Raw genomic sequence first — 26,567 nt, forward strand, 5'->3', positions numbered from 1 at the left:
CCCACTTTCCGGTTTACGACATCCGGTTGCACATGCGCGTATGACCTGCGCACTGAAATATTAACGTTATTATTTCCAAATTATTATTTAACATGGGAAGAGTGGGGTTTAAAATATCTTAGACGTAATACAGAAATGAACGATGTAAGAAAATAGATAATTTCAAGGTGAAAAAAACAAAAAACAAAAGAACAATTGGGACGCTGAAATATTAACGTTATTATTTCGAAATTATTATTTAACATGGGAAGAGTGGGGTTTAAAATAAACAAAATCAAAAGAACAATTGGGACGCTGAAATATTAACGTTATTATTTCGAAAATATTATTTAACATGGGAAGAATGGGGTTTAAAATAAACAAAATCAAAAGAACAATTGGGACGCTGAAATATTAACGTTATTATTTCGAAATTATTATTTAACATGGGAAGAATGGGGTTTAAAATAAACAAAATCAAAAGAACAATTGGGACGCTGAAATATTAACGTTATTATTTCGAAATTATTATTTAACATGGGAAGAATGGGGTTTAAAATAAACAAAATCAAAAGAACAATTGGGACGCTGAAATATTAACGTTATTATTTCGAAATTATTATTTAATGGGAAGAATGGGGTTTAAAATAACTTAAACGTAATACAGAAATGAACGATGTAAAAAAAGCAGATATATCAAAATTTGAATTTAACTATAATAAGTATTATGGTATATGTTCAGTGCACATTTACCTATAAGTATGGCCAACTACTTATAATTCAGTAACTGTAAATTTTTCTTTCAAAAATAATGAATTATAATAAAGAGAACGACTAATAGAAATCTATCTATATTCTTTTTTCATTTTAATATACTTTCATAGAAATGTTTCTCTTATGTCAACAAAAAACTATTTTCTTTACGTCACAAGTGTTACGCTCATACATGAATTCCATAGCTAATATAACATACTGACCCAACCATAATTTGTTTGGACGTATATAACATTTTATTTTATGTTCATTATTTTTAAAACAGTAGTCTACGTACACGCGTGTTTCACGATAACAACCTCTCATCAGCGTAGCTTAACTGTTTCTAGGAATCGAACACCAGTCAGACAATGTTTCCCACATTCCGGCTTGTTAACTGCTCCTAGATGACTTTTACTGTTTATATATATATATATATATATATATATATATATATATATATATATATATATATATATATATATATATATATATATATATATATATATATATATATATATATGTATGTATGTATATATATATATATATATATGTATATATATATATATATATATATATATATATATATATATATATATATATATATATATATATATATAGCAAAAGTACCCGTCGTTTACTGGGTTCAAAAACAGCCTACAGAAAATGGAAGTATGATAGGTTATGAAAAGCAACGGTTGTAAAGAGAAAACATATGATTAAATTAAAGATAATTTTCGCGAAAATATTTTTTATATCAACTTTGTTTCCATTCGTAGCCAAGGGTGACCAACAAAATGATGTTTCCTTACAAAGAGAAAATGTTTTATATATATATATATATATATATATATATATATATATATATATATATATATATATATATATATATAATATAAATATACAAGAAATAAATGTTACCATAGTCAATAAAAATTACTTTTATGGTAGAAAAGTTCATTGGTTTGTATTTTTTAGTAGTTTGGAAAAAATATTAATTCATGAACCGGTTTAAAAAATCAAAATGGCAGCGACTTTGAAATGGAGAGCCCCGTATTTAATTTGAAGGAGGGGCACCTGAGCATTCTGTGTGAACAATTTAAGAGAGTTCCGTCAACGTAAGGAATATTTATAAACATATTTTAATGTTTTCCGTTATTTTGTGCTTGAGGAATATTCAATTATGGTATGTGTAGTTTATATAAAAAATCATTTAAGTAGTTATCGCCTCAAATTTCGTTTTAATTTCGGTTCGCTGAAATTATTTCAAGTAAACAGCATTAAAACTATTTCAAAACAAAACAAAAAACATGAACTGAACTTTTATTGACTATTTATTTCTTGTATATTTATTTTTTCGGGTAGTCGTTTGTTGGCTTTTCTGCTAAACACTCTTACTAAATAATATCGATGAAATATCGAAAAACAAAGAAACTAAAACAATTTTGAAAAATAATGAAGCCTTACTTATTTTAATAAAATAATCCGAAACAGCAAAATGGGATATTAAAAAAGTAAACACGTAACTACTTTAGTTTTTTAAAGCAAAGAATCGATATAAATATGAATAAGAAGAAAATGGCGCCCTTTTCAAGCAGAACAGCTTTGTTTCAGTTTTGCAGTATTGAACGGTGTAGTATTGCGCCGTCAGATTCAGGTTTGTACTATTGTAATGTAAAGAGCACGCAGAAAGGGTTGTAATCAACTGAATTCCTTCTAGTACACCGACAAATAAAGCTTAAACAGATATATAAATAAAAATAAAAAGGTTATGTAAATGTTTTTAAAAAGACACGTAATCACGTGAGCAGGATTTTTCCTTCTTTTAACACGATAACAAGTAACGTTCTTATTTTTTATTATTTATCTATTTATCTATTTTCGAAAGAGTGCCACGTGCAAGTGGAGACGGAAAAAATAAAGTTATGCAAAATTTGTGTCGAGAATTGTCTAAAGGTCCAACTTTTTTTTGGCTTTCACTTTAATAAGAACGTGAATTCAGGAGATGAATTCATTCGACACAATATGATTCAACTAAAAAAAATAAATAAAAGCTAACGTGAATTAAGATTAAACTTAAGGTGTTATTGTGGACCCTCACCCCTTTTAAAAAACCTTGTTAAACTTTGTGACATATTTACATTCTATGGAGGTCAGGTGCAAACGAACACCCAATAATTTTATTATACCATATTTCTTCAAACTGAAACATTATTATCAAAGTATACTTACGCAAATAGATATGAAAAGTCTTTATTAAAGTTTGTTTCCATGGAGTACAGGCGCGAACGACGACCCCACAATTTTATTATACCATCCCTATTTAAGTTAAAACATACTTATCAAAGTATTCTTATGTACATCTATATAAAAAAAAACCCTTGTAAATGTTTTTTTTTTCATTTTTTATTTCCATACTTTGGGAGCCAGGCGCGAACGCAGACCCCACAATTTTAATGAACCACCGTTCCGCCAGATCAAACATACCCATTCCCCTGTCTCGATACATTTTCTATCATTATATGTAATCAGTTTTTTTTAAATCGTCAATCATATAGAAGCATATTCGTGACCACACACACACACACACACACACACACACACACACACACACACAGGCGTTCAGCTTTATATATATATATTTTTTTTTGTATGTACGGCATAATCACGTTGACACGCCGGTTCCCGCTGGATCACCGAAGTTAAGCAACATTGAGCCTGGTCAGTACTAAATGGGTGACCATTTGGGACTTTCAGGTGATGTATGTGCTCTCTGCTTATCTCGGCATTGTTTTCAATCGTCCCGGTCTTCTCCTTGCTACTGGACTACATAATTACACGCACAGCGGCCCTTACGGGGGGTATCCTTAGTATTTCTTAAGTGAACGGAGGCATTAATTATTTGTATATATCATCACACGCCAGCTATCTTGAAGCTGCCGCTGATATTTTCCCACGTGCTCATACGCGCTCTATCGCAAGGAGACTTTTTGGGTGACGAGATGAAATATGCTGCTTCTCAGCGTGATCATGGGGGGCACAAGTGCTAAGAGTCCGTCAGCAAACATTCCACTTTAGTACTTGTAAAGCAAGCATAGTGATGCAGTATTCCAGTGATGGGGCAGAGTTTGGAGACGTTGATAGTGCGAAACCTATTAGATTGGAAACTTTCTTGGGTCCTATCTAGAAGAAAAGAATACAGTAGGGGTCAAAAGTGTTTGCAAAATTGTATAAATTTATGCTTCAATATTTTCCAATATAATAATTATGTTACTCACTGTTTGATATGCAAATATATGAAGTAAATTCATAGAAACGGAAACCAAATAATCATATTCTGGGGTGGGGTATGGATCTTTAAATGATTCAGGAAGGAATATCGGCCAAAAGAGTTTGCAAGCACTAATTTATCCCCCAAAAATACCATTTTTAAACATGATATAATTCGAAAAATTGTGTCATCATGATTATAGTACCATATATTGATAACATATTACAAGAAAACAACATTTATTACTCAAATAACAATTAACAGAACAATACGAATTTATGAAACTATTTACCCCGTTATTCGCTTTCCTCCATTTTTAATCAAATCAATCAGCCTCCTATCAACAGAGGATGTTAATGTATGCACTTGCTGAGGTATGATTTCAGAAGATACCTTCTTGATTCTCTCCTAAATGTCTTTTTTACTATGGAATTGATGCCCGTTTTCGTAAACCTTCCTCTTCAGAATCGACCAGAGGTTCTCTATCGGATTCAAATCCGGGCTCTGAGGTGGCCAGTTCATCAGACGTTCACCAGAGATTCCCTTGTCTGAAAGCCAAGCTTTTGTGAACCGAGAAGCATGGTTTGGGGCATTGTCTTGTTAGATAATAAGATTATGTTTGAGAGCATCATTTTGTGAATTCAACCAGGGCAATAAATTTGCTTCCAAAAACTTGCAGTAGTTCACAGAATTCATTTTGACACAGACAGGGACAAGAAAAGGACCAGCAATATCACTTCCAATAATACCAGCCCAAATCATCACTCCTCCTCCTCTCTGTTGACGTCTGAATCGCAAGCGTAGGCTATTCCCTTTAAGAAGCCACCCCTTGGCCTAACCGTCGGGGCCGTCGAGGGTTGCTCTGGCCTCGTCAGTCCAGAGAACATTTTGAAAATTGGTTTTCAAATATTTAGTGGCCCATGCTAGTCGCTTCTAACAGTTTATATTACTCAAAGGAGGATATTTTGTCTGTGTTCTCTGGTCGGCTACCTGTTTCAAAATCCGATTTCGGGTGCTTTTAGAGATGCCAGACACTCCTCCATGCTCAAAAATAGATTTGCTTGTGCTGTGTGGGTTTGCAAGGTTTTTCTAATATCTCGTGGTGAAGTCACCTTTGGTCTGCCACTTTTATGCCTTTTTCTTCCATCTTTGCCGTCAATGACGAAACGTTTCACAGTTCGATGATCTCGTTTCAAAATTTTCGAAATTTCAAATGTAGACTTCTTTGCAGCAATAAATGTTACAATTTCACCCTTCTCCCTATCTGTCAACATCTTTCCTTTAGCCATTTATCAATAAATTAAGATTACCTGCATAAACTTTTGGCTCACCTGAAAAGTGGAAAATATCAAACTATTATTAAATTCTGGCTTTTATCGTAAAATTTAGTAATGAAATGAACCAGAATGGCAACCAGCAAATGATGGAAAAGTCCAAAATGAAAAATAAAGCAAAATTAATAAAGAAAATTGACAAAAATAGGTCTGCAAACTCTTTTGACCCCCACTGTAGTTGTACAAGGTACCTTCAATAAGTTTCCAGACTTTTTTGTACATGCATTTAAAATTGTTATAGGCTATTGAAAATTCAGTATGTTATTACTACACATCCTATGAGATGACTGACCAGTGTTTATGATTACAGGTTCAAATGAACAGCTAAAGCAGGAATTAGAATGCACGCTACTAAAGCCTGATTGTCACAGCTGCTGAATTTCAAAAACGCAGTCTGGAGGTTAGGATACTTTAGAGGAACAATATACAATGAAATTCTGTTTTAAACCTGGAAAAATGCCACAGCAACGTATGGAATGCTTCAGGCTAATTTTGGTCCATCTTGCATGAATCGAGCAGCTGTTTTTTTTAGTGGTATGAGAGATTCATGGGAGACAGGGAGTCTGTGAGGGAGGATGAGAGGGGCTGGTAGAGTAAGGAAATCAGAACACCAGAGTTGATTGGCCAAATAAAGAATTTCATGGATATAGCCCTTCGTGTGTCTATAGAAACAATAAGTGCAATGTTTAATATCAATGTGGGAATTGCACACACAATTATTCGCAAGGAAATGAAAATGCAGACGTTTGTCCCATGGATACCCAGAGAAGATCAGAAAGACGTTGTCAAAACCAAGATGGGCATCAAGACACTTCCCCACCCTCCCTATAGCACAGACCTTGCTTCATGTGAGTTTTGATTATTTTCCAAGCTCATTAAAGACATAAGAGGCTGTCATTATGAGACAATCGAAATGAAATGAGGGGCATGGACAGGCTCACACAAGAGGACTTCCATGGGGTCTGTCAGAAGTTGTTGAACAGCACAAGGGAATTGCAGCCGGAGGAGATTATTTAAAAAGGGGTTAGAGTTTCATGCGTGTACCATATATAAAAATGCTCAAACGAAAAAAGTCTCGAAACTTATTGAAGGCAAACCATCCCTTAAGTAAGACACTCTATCAAAACCCCCAATACTAATGATTACAACAATACTATCTCATTGATTACTTTAAACGCAATAACCCTTATCCCTGAGTGGCCTTCGGGCCTTGATAAATGGTGACCTCCATGTAAAAAAAAGGCACCTCGTAGATGCACCAGCCTAGATGTGGCAGCAATATACCATTAATGAGTGAATGGCGTCTTCACAATGGTCCAAGATATTGTCAGGTGTTAGGATTAGGTGTTAAGAGAGGACCATGAAGAGTTCATCTAACCACATCCCATTAAATATCTTGTGAAACAGTCAAAGAGACGTAGCATTGCGGCGATGGGCCAGAGTTTGGAGCTTGGCCGATAATGCTGAACCAATTAGAATTGAAACTCTTTCATGGACAGTGTTATCAAAGTAATTATTCCACTTTGACTAGAACAAACAGCGAAAGTTCCCGCGTATTTCGATTCACTCGTGTACGTTGGATTCGTACGATTTTACAATTGAGAATTAATGTCTCTTCTTCTACACCTACGAAGCCTTACTTTGGATTCCTTTTCCCTTTCGGAAAGCAACCAAAACTAAAAGGGTCGTGATAATTTTCGAAACTTTTAAATATTAATTCCGACGAAAATGTGAACACATTTTAAAACGATTAAAGCGTCCATGTTATTGTAATATATTCAGATAGAAATTATTAAAAAAAAAAAAAATCAGAAATTCGAAAGTTTGTAAATTAATGTAAATATTTAAAACCAGAAGCTGGCGTTCTTTTAGATTTGAAATTCAAATTTGAACTGAAAATCAATTATGGATACGAAAAATATTCACTTTGCTTTTCGCCCGAAAAGTGGCGACTAAGGCTCCATATAGTAGCATATTACCATTTAGACGTAGTGGGATACTGTTTTGGAATCGTATCATAGCAGAAACTGTGGGTAGTTCAGCAATAAGAAATCTTTGTTCACATTACATTGAAAATTCTACATGTTTGTACAGTTAAGGAAACAGGAAACAGGGGCGGGAATTCCAAGATCTAGCAGCCCGGCGATAGGAACTATTAGAGCAGAAAACTTTCCAACATCTAGGGTCGTTCAACAATGGCGTAAGCTTTTACTGTTTGTCAGGTTAAGTCGGGATTATCTACATCGAAGGAGTACAAGTTCTATTTGAGGAGTTCAGCAACAAGATGTCTGTTTTTATGTTGTGGAAGACTATATAACATGGGGATGTAAATCGTGTATATATTTATGAGATTAATTATCGTGTATGATCGTATGCGAGTGTATATATGGGTGGGAATAAGTGTATCTATGACTGTTCAGCTATATAGTTGTTTAATCTAGACTTTATTGTGTTGTGAAGGGGTCCTTGTCACAGGTCATCAAATGCGACCTTCCCGGGCCACTGGCAACAGGTGTAAATCCTCAGCGATCTCTAAATAGGGATCTCTTATGACATACGCGTCGTGATCGTCTTTCACAGAGAATTCTCCGCAAGTTCTCTCAATCTCGTTGATCGGTTGGTCAGTGTCGATTTCCCTTTCAGGTTGATATGCCATGTAACGCTGAAAGTGAATAGATTTTCATGCTCGCAAATGAATGACAAACTCAAATATCTCTATTCTACTGAGTTAATTCAAGTCAAATTTACAAAATATAATATAAACTTATATACAATTATCCAGTTGTTGATTTCTTACAAAACACACTATTGGATCTCAATTAGATTTAGTACTCTCCGTTTCTGCGGTAGCGACAGGCGGGGTGAAAGGGGTGTGGCGACGACTCTCCAATTTGTGTTAGATCCGCTTAAGACCCAGCTTTAGCTAACTGATTTTGGCGCAGGTATTCGCTGATATACAAGGTATCGGGGTAGACCAATCACCGCTAGTTACGTCATCTCCGAGGGAATTCCCGATTCCCGGCGCGTGTGCTTGTGATTCTGCGATGCTCGCAGTTTCGGTTCCACAATCAGGGAGGTTAACTCGTCTTGCCCAAGGAACGAAATTATATTCGTTATGTTCTCAAAAAGTCATCAAATTGTCACTAGTCCACCAAGCAATGAAATATATATGTCGGTTTCACAAAAAACAATAAAATTCATAATTTAACTCTTCCTTTCAGCAAGGTCGACAACCGCTGCCCGGGCAAGCAATAATGCTTAACAATTAACACAAGCATAGTCGCCCGGCATTCTCCAATGTTCGGGAGTCAAAATCAACCAAAACATTCAGATAAAAAAAGAAATATCTTTCCAACAGTTCTTGAAGCAAAAACATAAACACATAAAGACCGAAAAAATATTTGACCATTTCTTGAAAACACTCGCATATTTTTGCTAACAATTCTTGAAAATTGAAAAAATAATAAAAATATTTACTTAAGGTATTTGTTGTTACTTTTTTGTTACTTTTTGTTATTTTTTGTTATTTTGTTACTTTTTGTTATTTTTTTGTTACTTTTTGTTACTTTTTGCTACTTTTTTGTTATTTTTTGTTACTTTTTGTTACTTTTTTGTTATTTTTTGTTACTTTTTTGTTATTTTTGTTACTTTTTGTTACTTTTTGTTATTTTTTTGTTACTTTTTCTACTTTTTGTTATTTTTTATTTTTTTTTTATTTTTTTGTTATTTTTGTTACTTTTTGTTATTTTTTTTGTTACTTTTTTGTTCTTTTTTGTTACTTTTTGTTATTTTTTGTTATTTTTGTTACTTTTTATAATAAATGTCAGTTATGTTGCCCTCGACGTTTATTTCGCTTAGCTTGTTCCGGCGATTCTTGTCAGCTGGAATCCAACGTTATGGAAATCCGGGTCAAACGATACATTAGTACTGTCATACCTACGTACCGACTAAGTACAAATGAAACAGCGAGTATCTGTTATTGAATTAATTTAGAATTATTTTGGAGATGTGTAAATTGTATAATTTTTTTAAATTTAATTATTTGGACTATTATCCGTATCTTATAGTTGTTGCTTTTCACGACATTTCGGCCAATTAATCCTCTGGAATAGAGATACGGAATATCCACGATTCTTGGTGAGCATTGTCTGGAGGTTTTAATCGATCAGAGGATTAGTTGACCAAATAGTGGTGAGGCGACAACAGCTATTGAAGGCAGTAATTACTGTAGATGCATTCGATCCTTCCTATCTCGTCAGAGATATCTAACGAAGGCCAAAGGAATAATTGTCCGTGTTTACTTGCAATAAATAATTAGTGTCTCTTCCTCGTACATTAATTGGTTTGCCTCTAATTTATAGATTAGAGAAAAGTGTTAAAACGTACACTTTTGTTTAAATGTTGGATATTTGGCACGTCACCCCAGAAAAAGAGCTATTAATTCCATTTGCGGATGTCGAAGCTTTCCACCATTGTCTATTGAAATGCCTGAATCTGACCAGAAATATGTTAGAGGATATCGGTCAAAAGTCGAGAGAATATAAGATGGAAAATATGAAATATTCTAGGATGGAAGACTGTTTATACAAATCGACACAGCAGAACAGTCGGACACAAAAGAGTTGGAGACAAAAGAGTTGGACACAAAAGAGCGAGGACAAGCTTATACATTTTCTTCACTGCTAAACATAAATATGAAATCGAACAATGTTGTCAGTGTGGAATAAAGAAAATATTTTTATAAATCAGCTGTGTTGTATTTTATTCGTTGTCAGGTGTATACATCGTAGACCAGTGACAAAATCTGAGTTAGAAATTATATTGACTGAAAAACACACTGAATGACCAGTCGCAGCGAATATATAACATAAAGACTGAATAATACTGGATGCAGTGTAATTAGTATTAATTGTTGAGGTTTTTTTAATATAGTTTAACCATATATTATTTAAGAAAATATTGATAACAAAAAGAAATTCTAATATTTTTCCTTTTCTTTCTTTGTTTGAACAACATAAATTAGACAGAAGGGAGATCAATAAGGAGCGAGGTACAAAAATCTCTATTAAGACGTCTTTCGGCCGACACTTTTCAAAATGAACGTCGGCAACGGGGGGGGGGTGACAACATCGTGTAAAACCGTGGTCAAACATTTTCACTGCTCAGCATGAATCCGATGTTAGAACATCCATTATTCTGGAAGAAATTGCTGAAAGTAAAATATGATGACACTGGTTTCTTATTAAGAAACCGGTATTGCCCGGGAAACTTTTTGTCATTTTTTCTTTTTATTTTAGAAAATAATTTTTTAATAGGATTTAAAAGTTAAATTTAATTATGACATAGAAAAAGGCGAGCATGAAAAGTAAAAGATTAAGCTTAGAAAAGTAAAAAGAATTAGTTGTTAAAACTGGAAAAGAAAAAGACAACATATTCTAGTAAAAAATATTATAAATTTATAACTTAAAATATTGCAGCATTAAGCATTGTTAAAAATTTAATTTAACATCTATATATTTATACGATAGCGTATGTGTTATTGTTTGCGTCATGCTTACATCCGGTCGTTTAATTGTTATGTACTTCCATTTCTTGTCATGAAAAACTTTACCTAGAATTTTTCCTAATTTTTGGTTTCGGTTTCGATTATAACTGATGGCACTCAAGTAATCTATTTTGTTTTTATAAATAATTTATCATAGCTGAAGGAACTTAAGTTATATATATATATATATATATATATATATATATATACAGAGAGAGAGAGAGAGAGAGAGAGAGAGAGAGAGAGAGAGAGAGAGAGAAAGAGAAAAAGAGAGAGAACAGAAACGTAGCAAGTAGAATTACAATGTTATATTGAGAGTGGTTAACACTAGAAATAAGACAGATAAAACAATATATGGCATCGTTTTATCTTTTTCGGAAACATCAAAGAAAAGAAAGACAGGTGCGCGTATTCTCTTTTGTTGTGTATTAACTTTTAATATCGTCATTTTGCTTTTGTTACCTTGAGAGACGCCTTGTTACAAGCGCTCATTGCAACACGTTTCGTTATGAAGTGTCGTCAAATAAATGTAAATGTAGATGTGCGTATGTTATTTTCATGTTACTTTATGAGATGAGGAAATGCCTGCGAGGAATACTTCTTAAGACAAAATCGACTGATGACGCAATGCCTGGCAGGAATGTCAACAAAGACAACATCGAACCATAGTTATTTTAACAAAATGATCTGTCAAGTTCAGAATTATAAGTTGCAACGAAACTAATGTGAATTTTCGAAACCAGTTCAAATTTTGAAAACATAAAGTAGTCCGTCTTACTTTCTCTTTATTTCTCACCCTCTCTTTCTGCATTTTCTTTCTCTATCTCCATCCCTTTCCCTCTCTTTCTCTCTCTCCATATCTATCTATCTATCTATCTATCTATCTATCTATCTATCTATCTATCTCTGTCTCTGTATACCCCCCATATATATATATATATATATATATATATATATATATATATATATATATATATATATATATATATATATATATAAAGGTTGTTAAAAACAGCAGAGAACTTCCGTTGATTAGATCTTTTTAATTTTTTCAATTCTTCTGATGATCCCTTAAGTGTGTAGATCAAAAGTATTAATATAATTTCCATATTCGAAATTGGCCGCGGTCTTGTTTTTTGTCTTTTAAAGAAGATACCGTCAGGAGGGCTGTGTGGATATTATAGCATGGACGGCTGGGATTTTTTTTATATATGGTAGCAGAGGTGAATGCGTGCGAGCTGGTTTTCCTAGTGTCTAAGAGAAGGGTGCCCAATTCTGTGGTAAAAGCTTAGTCAGGAAGGGGACGGGAGTTACGACAGGCATTTAAGAGTGTTTTCGCTCGATTGGAATGTTATTTGATTAAAGGCAGTTTTTTGTGTTTTAATGTATATAGCTTCAAGTATTTTTAAGTTTGTAACGTTGGTTTAGTGGCGTATTATTTATTATTGACAAGAATTTCTCTAACTTTGAAGGAGAAACAGTTATTTTTTTTGTAAATGCTGTAATTTAACCCTTATCCCCGAGTGGTCTCTTGGCCTTGATAATGTGGTGATGCCTGTGTAAAAAAAAAACTTACAGCATTTGATTCTGTATTATGCGTGGTAAGGCTGCTATTATATATAAAAAAAATCTTCCAGCCTTCCTCGCAATAATATTCACACAGCACTCCTTACTATGTCTTCTTAGAAAGACGAGAAGCAACACCGAAGCCAACGTCGAATTATATAGGAATTAATTCTTTCATACTAAAAAGGACATCAGAAAAATTGAAAAAATAAAAATCTCTTTGTTGTCTTTAACAGCTTTTGCTTAAATAAAAAGCTATACACACACATACACACACACACACACATATATATATATATATATTTAGAGAGAGAGAGAGAGAGAGTGAGAGAGAGATAGATAGAGAGAGAGAGAGAGAGAGAATGTCACTTATAGACATAATTATTTTCACAGTCAAACAACGTCATAGCCTACACGAGCCAATAGAAAAACGGAAATCCCAAATGTATCCAAATGACTACTGTACACTTATTAACTCTTATCCTCGAGTGGTATCCAGGCTTTGATAAGTAGTGACTCCTATGTAAAAAGATGCAAGCAGGTCAAATCAGCGCACTCACAAGAATGTACAAAAAAACAAAAAACAAAAACAAAAACGTGGCATTAATATCAATTATTACATGATTAAAGGATTAGGATTAACACATAATCTGTATCCCAAAGTTTCTACTACAAACTCTAACGCGTATCCGGGAATTGTCTTTTTTAACATGTCTGTCTAATCATTAATCAACATCTCTACACAGGTTGTCTCTTAAAGAGATTAACATCATAATCATTGTGAGAGACGCAATGAAAAAAAATCGTAAGAAATACTTGGAACCAATTGTTGGAAATCCAAGCTGGCACGAAATACAGATAGGCACCATGAAGGGAACCATCTATTCTTAAAAGAACACTCGGATAAAAATTCAAATCGTATTAAAATCAAGTGTTAGCTCCAATACGCAATCTTTTCGTACAAAACTAGAAACGAAGATAATCGATTATATTGTTATCAAATGCTAGAATGAAGCCCTTGTCGTTCTATTTTACAGAAGTACAGTCAATGACATTACAAGTACAAGAGGGGTTGGTTAGTTTCGTAGGTAGCAGAGAGAGAGAGAGAGAGAGAGAGAGAGAGAGAGAGAGAGAGAGAGAGAGAGAGAGACGGATAGCTTTTCTCTCTACATTATATAAATCCCACTCCTTTTTCGGTAATTATTAAGCTTTGATGATTAATTATGAATTAAATAATAATTAAAAAACAAACTTGTTTCATATAAGATTCCTACTGGAAGTCATATCAACGCTCATCAAAAAGATAAATTAATCAACACGTATCCATTTTTAGTTTCACACACGGACACGAGAAGACCTCTGTCTTTATTTACATGTTGACAACGAAGAGAAGAAAAATAGGCCAACTCACTCGTTTATATACAGATCACCCAAAAATGCATGCCATCAAAAATCTAGCCAAGGTAGGGGGGCAACTTTTTATATGATTCAAGAGAGATAACTGCTTCAGTCTTCACTGTATTAAAACCTGACTAGAATTATAATTTCCTATAACTTTTTTGTAGCAGACTTGGCTGTAATACATGTGGATTAACGCCCTCTGTCATCAGCTAAAATAGATCGGTCGCCTGTAGCGTATGTCGAAGAACAGACTTTCTTGCCCAGGTTTTTGATGGTGAATACTGGAATAATATTTTTTAAAAGAAAGTTTACATATATAAAATCGTTGGAGGTAACCACGTGTTTCCTTGAGTGGAGTCTTGTAAGACAAAGAGATCGAAGATCGATACCTCCGTTCAGTCTCGAAAGACAAAAGATATACTCTGTAGGGGCAGCTGCGCGTGAAATTATAAGGCAAGGGTTGCGCAATCTCCAACCACACTTCTCCTGAATCGGCACTGTTTGAATCCAGTGACAAGAAGAAATCAAAGACGACTGGAAACAATGCCGAGATAAGCGGAGAGCACATACAGCACATGGAAGTCCCAAATGGTCACCCATTTAGTACTGGCCAGGTTCAACGTTGCTTAACTTTGGCGATCCAGCGGGAACCGGTGTACGAACATTATTACGCTGTACATAAATCGATCGAAGATATGCTCCTGAAATAACGAGGTTTCACGACTTCGGTCTGAATTAACACCTGGCTCTTATGAGTGACACTCAACCTTTTTCATTCGAATACGAACCTTGCTTTCCACAAAAAACGCAACGATTATCAAAAAAACAAAAACAAACAAAAAACAAAACAAAAACAAAAAAAACACACAAAATTTTGACAAATAATAAACAATTCCCTAAACAACAATGTTTAATATTCGTTCGTGATCATTTTCTTTTTTTTTTCTAGACACAACGTGTAATCTGACCTGGCCCGTCATCTTCGTTATATACGTATTAATTCATGCGTGTATCAGCGCCCTCTCTCGTCAGCTGGAATAGATCGGTCACGTGCATCGTATGCCGAAGCTCAGACTTTCCCGTCAGGTTCTTTATGATAAATTAGATACTGGAATAATATTAGCGATAAGGGTAGCGCAAAACACGAATCGTATTAATTCAATTGTCAGAATGTCTACCTTGTCGCCGCAAAGGCTGGGACGTCTTTCCTGTGATCATGCGACGCATCAAATAGTTTTACGGAAAGTTTATATATATATATATATATATATATATATATATATATATATATATATATATATATATATATATATATATATATATATATATATATCAGAATAAAATTATCTAACAATCAACCAAGCTCCTATCTTTACATCTGGCATCAATTAAAATGGATGGCTCTCGGCTAGGGGAGGTCCCATGTTTTGATAAGCTTCTGGGCTTGACCTCCTGACCTGAAAATGGAACACGTACATCAAGTCAGTTGCCAAGGTCGCTGGAAAAATGGTAGGATCCTTCTACCGCTCCAGAAGATATCTCACTGCTGATGCGATTCTCTATCTATATAAAAGCCAAGTACGTCCAAGGATGGAGTACTGCTGCCATATCTGGTCAGGAGCTGCTAAAAACAGCCTATCCTGCCTTGACACAGTACAAAATAGACTGTGAAACTCTCTTCCGTTTGCATGTTTCCCACTTGACTACAACTTGGATGTCTTCAAGTCTAACATAAACAAATTCCTGATGAACCGTCCACTTAAGTAAGACAGTTTATCAAATCTCCAGTACTAACGATTACTACTATACTGTCCTACTGATTACTGTACACGCAATAACCCTTATCCCCGAGTGACTTGCGGGCCTTGATAAGTGGTTACTACCATGTAAAAAAACTGGTATAGAAATCTGTGATTATAAGTCTTACAAAATATTATTGGCAGAAATATTCTATAAGTGCTATCTCATCTAAATAAAAATTGCTCGATATACAAGATAAAGCAAATAAATCAAATTTTAGTCATTCAATGAATTTTAAAACTTTTCAAACGTAAACCTTCAACTGTTACATTAAGTTGCATAATGTTGTATTGAACATTATCCCGAGAAATATTTTTCGTAAAATTGGTTCCTTCAATGATGGAAACATAATTATTCTTTTCAATTACATTTTTATTACACTAGAATAATGCGAGCATGAAAAGTAATATGGTTAAGCTTAAACATGGAAAAGTAAAGGACTAGTTGTTAAAACTGGAAAAGAAACGGACAAGATATTCTAGTAAAACATATAATAAATTACCCCTGCTTAGGTACATGCTATTATAAAAAACCTTGACACTTCAAAAGCATGTGGACCTGATCTCATCCTGGTTGTGCTATTAAAAAAGTGCTCAGCTGAAATAGCTCCATTTCTCTCCAAACTCTACAACAAATGCCTTAACGAATCTTGCTTTCCGGGCTGTTGGAAAACTGCTTCTGTGGTACCAGTATTCAAGAATTCTGGCGAAAGAACTGACCCATCAAATTATCGCCCCATTAGCCTCCTCCCACTTTTTGCCAAAATATTTGAGACCTTAATTAACCATGCTCTAGTCCAGGGGTCGGCAACCTACGGCACGCGTGCCACAGGTGGCACGCCAAGCAATTCTAATGGCACGCCGAGCCTCCAAATCTTTTAAACTTCATACAGCCAAAAGGAAACAGTTCTCCTTGGAATTATGAGGATATCTGCGATCTCTTGCGTACTCTTGCCACCTAAGTGCATGCCCACAACAAGAAAACGCGTTTTATTTTTGTCCGTGCGAACCGTAGGCGTTAGATGCTCCATGCTCGTTCAAAGTATGTTCTGTCAGATACTATAATTTTGAAATGCGTTTTGAATTGAGTCTGGTGACTCAGTCTCACCGACCCAGATGAAATACAACGTAGCGTGAGAGAGTTGCAAATGTAAAATTTAGTCAAAAATCATAATAAAAAAATCTAATAAATATATAAAAAGTAACTTATCAGACGAAAATAAATGACCATTAAGTAAATGAATGATTCCTCTACAAAAATCAACAATAAAAATAATCAAGAATTCATAAATTTGGAAATTAAAGCAATATTTTCAGAGATAGGTTGATAAAATCCGCCCAAAATTTCAACGAATCGCCGGAAGTTTTGTTTACATCAGCAGCAGCGCTGACATTTGAAATCTACGGATGCCTTGAAGTGTATATAAAATTTAACTTGAAATTATAAAAAGTGTATATGTAAACCAAAAAATCTTTTGACTATGATTATCTTAATTAAAATAAAACACTTACCAGTGATAATAACAACACGTGTAACATGGAGTTTATTTGTTTTTGTTTAAATTTATTTTAATATTTATACAAATAAAAAAACAATGCCGGAAAAAAAGTTAAGAAAAGTATATAAATTTTTATTTGTAATTATAAAACTTTTGTTTTTAGCTTTTTATTATTATTTAAGTTTTGTAATGAAACTAAGTATATGCTACCATATTCAAAATATGATAAACCTTATTAGGAAACAAATTATTTTTTGGTAGTCATTTTTTTTTCAATATCTGTCTGTCTGTCTGTCTGTCGTTCGTTTAGCAGAAAGAGAGAGAAAGAGTGAGAAATGATTATAATGTTCTGGAACAATATGTAAAACCCCTCCTTTTTTCACACTAAATGACACTATTTACCATCCCTTGTGAAGAGACGATGACTGGCAATGGGTCATTTTGGGGTTAAAGCTTACCAAAACAAAACAAACTTCCATTTTTGTTATCTCCCTATACTGTAACTCTCTAACTTACCACTTACCCTTTCTTTCACTAAGCTTGTCATAAATCTGTCATCAGCTCTAAGAGAGATTAAAAACACGTGGACTCTATTTGAAAAAAGGAGAATGTTTGTTGTGAGTACTTTAAGCTTTAAATAATGATTATAAATAGAAGGGATAACTTTCAGTTTATATTTTTTTTTTGTTTTTAAATATTTTTACATGGTTTTTTTTTTTTCGTAACATTTACTAAGTGTTCCGATACAGATAAAATAGCTATTTTAGCAGATCTTCGAAAGAGCAAATTTAATTTTAAGGGAAAGACTAAAGAAACTTTAATTTTTTTAGCATGATAAAAATAAAAAAATTACACAGCTCATAAATCTTTTTTAAAAAATAAAAGAATGTACATATTTTAAACTTTAGCGTTTATTTTCAAAATGAAGGGATAAAGGTTTAAAAAAAAACAACACATTATTTTATTCATTTTTTTATGATCTTTAAATAAAGATATAAATTAGAGTGTTCCGAGACGAATTTTTAATAGAAATTCATACTTTCATACTTTTAGACAGAGGGGGGGGGGTAAAAATAAATAAAAGAAGTATGAAAATGAATTTTTCAGAAAATAATTTTATTTCCATTCGAAAGAGCGTAGAATTTTACATAAAATCTGAAAAAATGAAAAGGATTTGATGAATAGAAAAAAAATTATCGATTTTTAAAATCATAGAAAATTTTCAAGAATTTACAAATTTACAAATTGAAATTGAAACTATTACGTGAAAACGCTCACGCGCAGTAAGGAAGCTTTGACTTTTTTGTGATATTTTTTACGATAAAATTAATTATATGAGATTTTATTTTAAAAAGTTTTACTTTTCTTTAAGAAAAATCTTTCCTAAACACAATGAGCTAAAAAAATTTTGAAAATTATTAGTTTTAAACATTTTATTTGCTGTTTGAAATTGAGGGGTGTTAAATTTAGGAAGGGTGCTAGAGTTACAGAATTGTTCAGTGGTCAGAATATGAATACAAGATAAGGTATAATTGCCTTTCAAATTCTTGAAATTGTACTTTTAATTTTCAAGCTCGTAACTGGGATTAGAAGAGATGAGCAATTTCGATCATCTTCATACTAAACAAAATGGTATGATTGGAGGAATACGTGGATGAAATATTTTTTTTAAATTGTGAATGCCACGCACGAATAGGATCCTAGCTCGAGCTAATCAAAACCTTTAGACTTTTTCTGGGACACCCTGTACATAATTTTTCTCCACAATTTTTATTAAAATGTATCCTGGTTCTCCCACAGCAAAGGCAAGAATAATTTGTTTGGTATTTTATATATATCATAATTGATGTTTACGTAATTAGGCCTATTTATATTTTCAGAATACCCCTGCTGTTAGATATGACTGAAAAGAAAAGAAAACTTGATCATCGCCCATTTCAAGACAATTGGACAATAGAATATGGATTTGTGGAACAAAAGGATCGTGCTGTTTGTGCTTTCTGTTGCGAAAGTGTTGTGTGTCGCACATCTAGTGTACAAAGGCACTTTCAAACCAAACATCAATCTAAGTTTAAAACTTCAGAAGAAAAAGGTGAAGCCATCAAAAAAGCTATTTCTGGTTTCAAAAAACAAACTGTTATTTTGAGCCAAGCTGTTGGAATGAAGAGTAAAGCTACTGAATGTAGTTACAAAATAGCCCAGTGTGTGGCTTTAAATGGTAAACCTTTTACAGATGGTGAATACATCAAAGAAGCTTTTTTGAGTGGTGCTGAAGTTTTGTTTCGTGATTTAAAAAATAAGGACATTATACTCTCTCGAATTAGAGAAATACCAGTCTCTGCAAGATCAGTTGAGAGGCGCATATCTGACTTGGCTGAAAATGTGACAACTAAGCAAACAACTGGATTAAAGCAATCCCTTGTATTTAGTGTCGCTCTTGATGAAAGCACCGATGTAAACGATGCGTCTCGCCTAGCAGTGGTTGCAAGATATCTCGAGAATAATCACATTTATTAGGAGTTGTGTTGTTTATTACCCCTTCATGATACAACCAAAGCAGAAGATATTTTGTGTGCATTTACTGGTTATTTTTCTAAACAAGACATTAACTTGAACAAATTATTCTGCGTAACAACCGATGGTGCTGCTGCAATGGTTGGCAAGAAGAAAGGATTTGTAAAACTTCTGGAAAATCATGTTGGACGCAAACTGTTAAGTTTTCATTGTATTATACATCAGGAGGGCTTATGTGCAAAGACCTCGTCTTTGGATTTGGTCTCTGTGATGAAAACTGTTGTTGAGATAATCAACTTTCTTATTTCTCGCTCTTCATTGGTTCACAGGCAATTCAAATCGCTTCTACAAGAAGTTGAGTGTGAATATGGAGATCTTCTGTTATACAACAATGTTCGCTGGCTTAGTCGAGGCAAAGTTTTAGCTAGATTTGTTTGTTGTCTTGAGGCTATTAAGATGTTTCTTGATGAAAAACAGAAACGATTCCCTCAGCTGAATGATGAAAGCTGGTTGTTGAAGTTGATGTTTATGACCGACATAAACACACATTTGAATGAGCTTAATTTGAAATTACAAGGACAGGGACAAACAGTCCTTGATCTTTTCAGCTATTGGAAAGCGTTTACAATGAAACTTGACATTTTTACCCGTGACATCAACATCAAAGCATTTAAGTACTTTCCAAATGTGAAAAATCATGCAAATCAATTCGAAGTGAACACAGATGAGCTTCAGGAGTACGTGAAAGCACTCAAAGCAGAATTCGAAAAACGAAGCCAGGACTTCTACATTCATGGATCCTTATTTTCATATCTGATTAAGCCCGACATGCTTGATTTGACAAATGCCCAACTGGAACTTTTTAGCTGGATGGACATTGATGATTTTGAAATGCAACAGATTGAATTTAGGTCTTCAGAAATATGGACATTAAAATTTGCTGAACTAAGAAAGTCTCTGGAAGATGAAAATTTTGAAAAGTCTGGTGCTATTCTGAACTGTTGGATCTCCCTCCCAAGCTCATTCATCTGTTTGAAGAAAATTGCTTTTGCTCTTCTCTCAGCTTTTGGTTCAACTTATTCTTGTGAGCAAATTTTCTCTCACATGAAAGCAGTGTTGTCTCCACGTCGAAGTCGTCTAACACCTGAACATTCAGAAAACTGTGTTAAGCTCAAAGTTACAAAGTATGTTCCAGACATTGAGGAATTGGCAAAGACCATGCAAGGACAAGGGTCCCATTAATAATAAAAACTTTTCAGAAACAGTTTTTTCACATTATTTATAAACTTTGACATTATTATATATTTTATGAAATAAATATAGAGAACAGGTATATTGACCTTGATCGTTATAAATAATAAATGTTGGCACGCTGAATAATTTGAAACCCTAAGCCGGCACACGCTAAACAAAAGGTTGCCGACCCCTGCCACCTTACAGATGCTAAACTTCTGACTGACCAACAATATGGATTTAGACAAGCCCGTTCCACAGCAGACATCCTAACTGTAATCTCTGAACGTATATACCATTCACAGGACAAAGCGGGAGAGGGCAGAGTGGTAGCTCTAGATATATCTAAGGCTTTTGACAGGGTATGGCACATGATTCTCCTTAGTAAAATCAGATCATATGGTATCACTGGTAGAATACTTAACATAATTAAATCCTTCTTAGATAAGAGAAAAATCCAGGTTGTCCTCGACGGTCGTACATCTAAACAATATGATATAAATGCGGGAGTGCCCCATGGGTCTATCCTTGGACCTCTACTGTTCCTGATATTCATAAATGACCTCCCCGACAAAATTGCCTCTGAGATGGGTATATATGCTAATGACACCACACATTATAACAGGCACGACAGGAAAACAAATGAACATATATCTAAAGAAATGGCAGAAACACTAGAGGATGACCTCCAATCAGTAGTGGAATGGGGACAAAAATGGATGGTCACGTTCAATGCCGCCAAGACTAAACTAGTTTCCTTCAATAATTACAAGAAACCTTCTCTGCCACCTATAACAATGGCCAACGACTTTTTATCTGAGCGTACGTCTTTCAAGCTCCTTGGCCTAACGTTCACAGGAAACATGAGTTGGAACAATTACATCGAGGGCATTGCCAGGGCCGCTGCAAGGAAGGTGGGCTCTCTCTACCGTGCTAGAAAACTACTAACACCCGAAAGTATCTTGTACCTCTATAAGGCAACCATTCGCCCATGTATGGAGTATTGTTGTCATATTTGGGCTGGTGCATCGGCTATTAGTCTCTCGCTCCTTGACAAGGTTCAAAAGAGAGTCGCAAATCTGATAGGCCCTAAACTGGCATCTTAGGTTCAGCCTCTGTCCCATCGATGAAACGTTGCATCCATCTGCCTGTTCTACAAGTATTTTAATGGTGAACGCTCTGATGAACTGCAAGCACTTGTGCCCCCACGACGTGAACACCCTCGACAGACCCGACAAGCTGCAAAATCCCACCCCACACTGTAGAGATCCCTAGATGTAAAAGATCTTTCTACTCCAGTAGTTTCTTCCCCAGAACTGCTAGACTTTGGAATTCCATTCCAGGTCACTGCTTCCCCAACTGTACTGACATGCAGACGTTCAAGTGCAACGTGAACAGGCATCTTGCTGCCCAAATCCCTACATAGTACCCCAGTAGTTGTTGCCCCTGATAGTAGCCCCCTACATCAAAGTGGCAATGTGCCTTATTTGGGATGAAAATGTAAAAAAAAAAAGAAAGTAATATGGTTAAACTTAAACATGGAAAAGTAAAGGACTAGTTGTTAAAACTGGAAAAGAAAAGGACAAGATATTCTAGTAAAAAATATAACAAGTTTCTAGCTTAAAATATTGCAGTATTTAAGAATTAATGTTATAAATTGGATTAAAACAAAATTTAATGCTGCAATATTTTAAGTTATAAATTTATTATATTTTTTATTAGAATATCTTGTCCTTTTTTCAGTTTTAAAAACTTGTCCTTTACTTTTCCATGTCTAAGCTTAACCATATTAGTTTCCATGCTCGCATTTTTCTATAGTAATCCATGATTTTTCCAAGCCATCAGTAAATTCACTTGTTCTTTGTTTAATTTCAGTCTTATTTTTTCCCCCCATAAACATAACATACACACATGTCTTTCATAGAATAATAAAAAATCTTTTGATTTGAAATTTAACCATTTCACGACATAAATTTTAAAATTTATTGAATGATTGAAATTTCATATATATATATATATATATATATATATATATATATATATATATATATATATATATATATATATATATAATCCAAAATGGCGTAATGGAAATATTTAAGGTACATGCAGCTTCTCTTCTAATTTTCGGGTTTTAACGATGTCCAATCACACTTCATTTCCTCATGGCGGATTGATTGTTGCTATTTCTTTTCATGAGTAAAGGGCATAATAGATACTCTGACTGATATAATAATTAAGTGATTGATTTTGCGCTACGAAACAGATACTGTCAAGAATTGTATATGTTAAGTTTCGAGACATTATGTTGAACAATGACGGCGGCGTAGTTCAGATCAGTAATTGACAGTAACCAAGACGGCGGCCAAGAATCAAATGCGGTCAGTGGCGTAGTTAACGGCGAACTGATGGAATCGAAAATTCGACAATTTTTATCGTAAGGTTTTCATTGGTTGTTTAGCATAGCCCGTAGTTATAAAAATGATTGGCGAATCCATTCGTCTCATACCCTCCTAGCGGCTTCGGCTGCAGGGAGACAGGGTAGTACAAGTCAAGGATTCGTCACTTGACACTCAGCCCAACAGGTGAGGGGCCGGGAACCGGCCCAGCACCTGTTGGACTGAGGTACACCGCCTGGGTAATACCTAGGAGGTCCACCCTCCCAGGCCTTGCCACCGGGCTTTCCGCTGGGGCAAGTTTATTGCTTGCTGCCTGAGGCGCCCCGACCGGGGAATGCCGACGGGGTTACTCAGGAAATTTTTAAAATTGCAGGAGTGCCCCTCCTTTAGGGAAGCCTGCGAGGTTCCCACTTTCCAGGCCTTGTGCCACATTTTGCTGATGTGGGCAGCATTTAAATATCTACCCTCCTAGCGGCTTCGGCCGCAGGGAGACAGGGTAGTACAAGTCAAGGATTCGTCACTTGACACTCAGCCCAACAGGTGAGGGGCCGGGAACCAGCCCAGCACCTGTTGGACTGAGGTACACCACCTGGGTAATACCTAGGAGGTCCACCCTCGCAGACCTTGCCACCGGGCTTTCCGGTGGGGCAAGTTTATTGCTTGCTGCCTGAGGCGCCCCGACCGGGGAATGCCGACGGGGTTACTCAGGCAATTTTTAAAATTGTAGGAGTGCCCCTCCTTTAGGGGAGCCTGTGGGGTTCCCACTTTCCGGCCTTGTGCCACATAATGCTGATGTGGGCAGCATTTAAATATATACCCTCATTAGTTCGCCTGATGGCGATGTGTCTCCTAGCGGCTTTGAGATTCGGCCCAGCACCTGTCGGACTGAGGTACACCGCTTGGATACTACCGAGTAGGTCCACTCTCCCAGGCCCTGCCACTGGGCTTTCCGGTGGGGCAAGTTAATTGCTTTTCGCCTGAGTCACCCATATTGGGGAATGCCGACGAGGGTGCCCAGGCAGTTTTTGATGAGGCAAGAATTCCCCTCCTTTAGGGAAGCTTGCCTATTTCCACCTTCCAGCCAAATATTTCTGTGGTGGGCAGCAATAAAATCTCTACCCACATTAGGAGTCAAAAACATTTTACAATGGAAAAATCTTTTCGGATTTAATTTTGGTTTGACTTGAGAAAAGGAAAGAAAAATAAATAAATAAATAAAAATAAAAATAAACCAATAAAATAATTGTTTTTTTTTTCTGGTTTTGGGGAAGTTTTTCTTTCTGAGTTGTAAATGGTTTAAAATCGGCTGGAAGTCCCTTGAGGGTCATTGATATCAACAAGCTATCACTTATTATTTCAGCTGAGAGTTTTAAGGTTGTTTCTACCCTTATAACGTAGTCGATAATAGTTTCATCTTCGTTATGTTTCAGAGACGTTAGTTCTGTATATAGTGATATAATTTTCGGTTTCCCTTTTGATAAATAATATTCTCTTATTATGTCCAATGCTTTCCGTCCGTCATCCAATGCGTCTCTTATAATCGGAGACGGACTTCTATCGTCTAAGCATTGAATCAGTTCTGCAAAAACTGTCGTGTTCTTTTCGAGAAATTCGAGGTCGTTAGGATTATCTGTTAGAGATTTTATCACTTTGTGTAATTTCCGAATCCTTAGATATAACAGAAATTTTAACTGTCACAATTCGAATTTAGATTTTGATCCGTCAAAGAAAAGACGATGGCTTGGCACATAACCTGTTAAGTTTTCAGACATTATGTTGAACAAAGATGGCGGCATATTTCAGATCAGTAATTTACAGTAACCAAGATGGCGGCTAAGAATCAAATGCGGTCCGTGGCTTAGTTAACGGCGAACTGATTGAATCGAAAATTCGACATTTTTTATAGTAATTTGGAAAGGTTTTCATTCGTTGTTTAGCACAGCCGGTGGTTATAAAAATGATTGGCGAATCCATTCGTCTCATACCCTCATTAGTTCGTCTGATGGGGATGTGTCTCCTAGCGGCTTCGGCTGCAGGGAGACAGGGTAGTCGTACTTGTCAAGGATCCGTTCTGACACAGCCCGACTGAGGTACACCGCTTGGGTACTACCTAGGAGGTCCACCTTCCCAGGCCTTTCCACTGGGCTTTCCGGTGGGGCAAGTTTATTGCTTGTCGCCTGAAGCATCCCTACAGGGGAATGACGACGGAGGTGCCCAGGCAATTTTTGTTGAGGCGAGTGTGCCCCTTCTATAGGGGAGCTTGCCTGTTTTCGGCCTTGTGCCACATTTTGCTGTGGTGGGCAACAAATAAATATCTACCCCCATTAGGATAAAAAAAAACATTTTACAGTATAAGTCAACTGATTTAAAGGAATAAATTATAAGATGGTCATCATGAATTTTAGAATATAGTTTTTTCTCATTTATTCACTATATTGTTCTGTAATTAAATTGAGCTTCTTTGATAAGGATGGGTATATATTATAAGAAAATATATTTCTACAGATATATATATATATATATATATATATATATATATTAGTTTATATGGGCAACATTTTTTCATTCAAGCAGACATAATGGAGATATTTTGCTTTATTATTCTTTATTAATTTTTTGATTTTTCGTATAATCTTTTTATATCAAAATCGAAAATATTAATGAAAGTTCCATTGTTATCATTAGCACTTTCGATTTAATTGCGAATCATCATCTTCTAATGAAATTCATGGAGCTGATGAGTTGAAAGTGAATATGAGCAACAAATGGGGAGTATAAAATTGAAAAGTAAAATGCACAATAAATTGTATCGGAAGTTAAAAATATAGGAAATGTCAATTAAAGTCCGTTTAAAACTACGTCGATTAAAAATCAGAGTTTTAAAAATCAACGAGTCCATGAGGCAATATGAGTAAAATTTTTTTTAAAAAACTATAAAACCATGTCCATGATTGGTTACCGACACGAACTGACAACATGAGTGTGCTAAGTTCGAATCCAGTTCGTTTTATCGAATCACTTTCACTTTAGGATGCTGACAACCTTTACGTGGTCCATCCCGTAAGTACTTGATGTATTTCTAGAAAGTATTCTATCAAGAGAGATATCGGGGAAACGAATGCCAATGACTATCATCTGACACATTCAAAACGAATGAAGGAATCGGCTGTTTTCTTACCCCCCCCCAAAAAAATAACCTTCCCCCCAAAAAAACAACAAAAATAACAGCAGTATTAGGACTTACGGTGTTCCATTACATCACAGATTGTTAATT

At 35.0% G+C, this 26,567-nt stretch overlaps 2 protein-coding genes across 2 annotated transcripts; both read left to right on the top strand.

Annotated features, from left to right (window-relative positions):
- Nucleotides 1-17,440: 17,440 nt before the first annotated feature.
- LOC145263881 (protein FAM200B-like) lies at nucleotides 17,441-19,677 on the top strand. Its single transcript, XM_080120963.1, has 2 exons — nucleotides 17,441-17,764; nucleotides 19,028-19,677. Exon 2 carries the CDS (start codon nucleotides 19,047-19,049, stop codon nucleotides 19,662-19,664), a length of 618 nt encoding a protein of 205 aa, XP_079977089.1. The 5' UTR covers nucleotides 17,441-17,764; nucleotides 19,028-19,046; the 3' UTR covers nucleotides 19,665-19,677.
- A 122-nt stretch (nucleotides 19,678-19,799) lies between these two features.
- On the top strand, nucleotides 19,800-20,903 carry LOC145263925 (general transcription factor II-I repeat domain-containing protein 2-like). Its single transcript, XM_080121000.1, has one exon. It carries the CDS (start codon nucleotides 19,800-19,802, stop codon nucleotides 20,901-20,903), a length of 1,104 nt encoding a protein of 367 aa, XP_079977126.1.
- Nucleotides 20,904-26,567: the final 5,664 nt, after the last annotated feature.

The sequence above is a fragment of the Euprymna scolopes genome, chromosome 39, assembly GCF_053919585.1.
Source record: "Euprymna scolopes isolate OS-2025 chromosome 39, ASM5391958v1, whole genome shotgun sequence".
Taxonomy (NCBI): domain Eukaryota; kingdom Metazoa; phylum Mollusca; class Cephalopoda; order Sepiida; family Sepiolidae; genus Euprymna; species Euprymna scolopes.

Bases quoted from the DNA above. Each gene is read 5' to 3' on its own strand.
- LOC145263881 (XM_080120963.1), top strand. From the start codon at position 19,047: ATGACTGAAAAGAAAAGAAAACTTGATCATCGCCCATTTCAAGACAAT.
- LOC145263925 (XM_080121000.1), top strand. From the start codon at position 19,800: ATGGTTGGCAAGAAGAAAGGATTTGTAAAACTTCTGGAAAATCATGTT.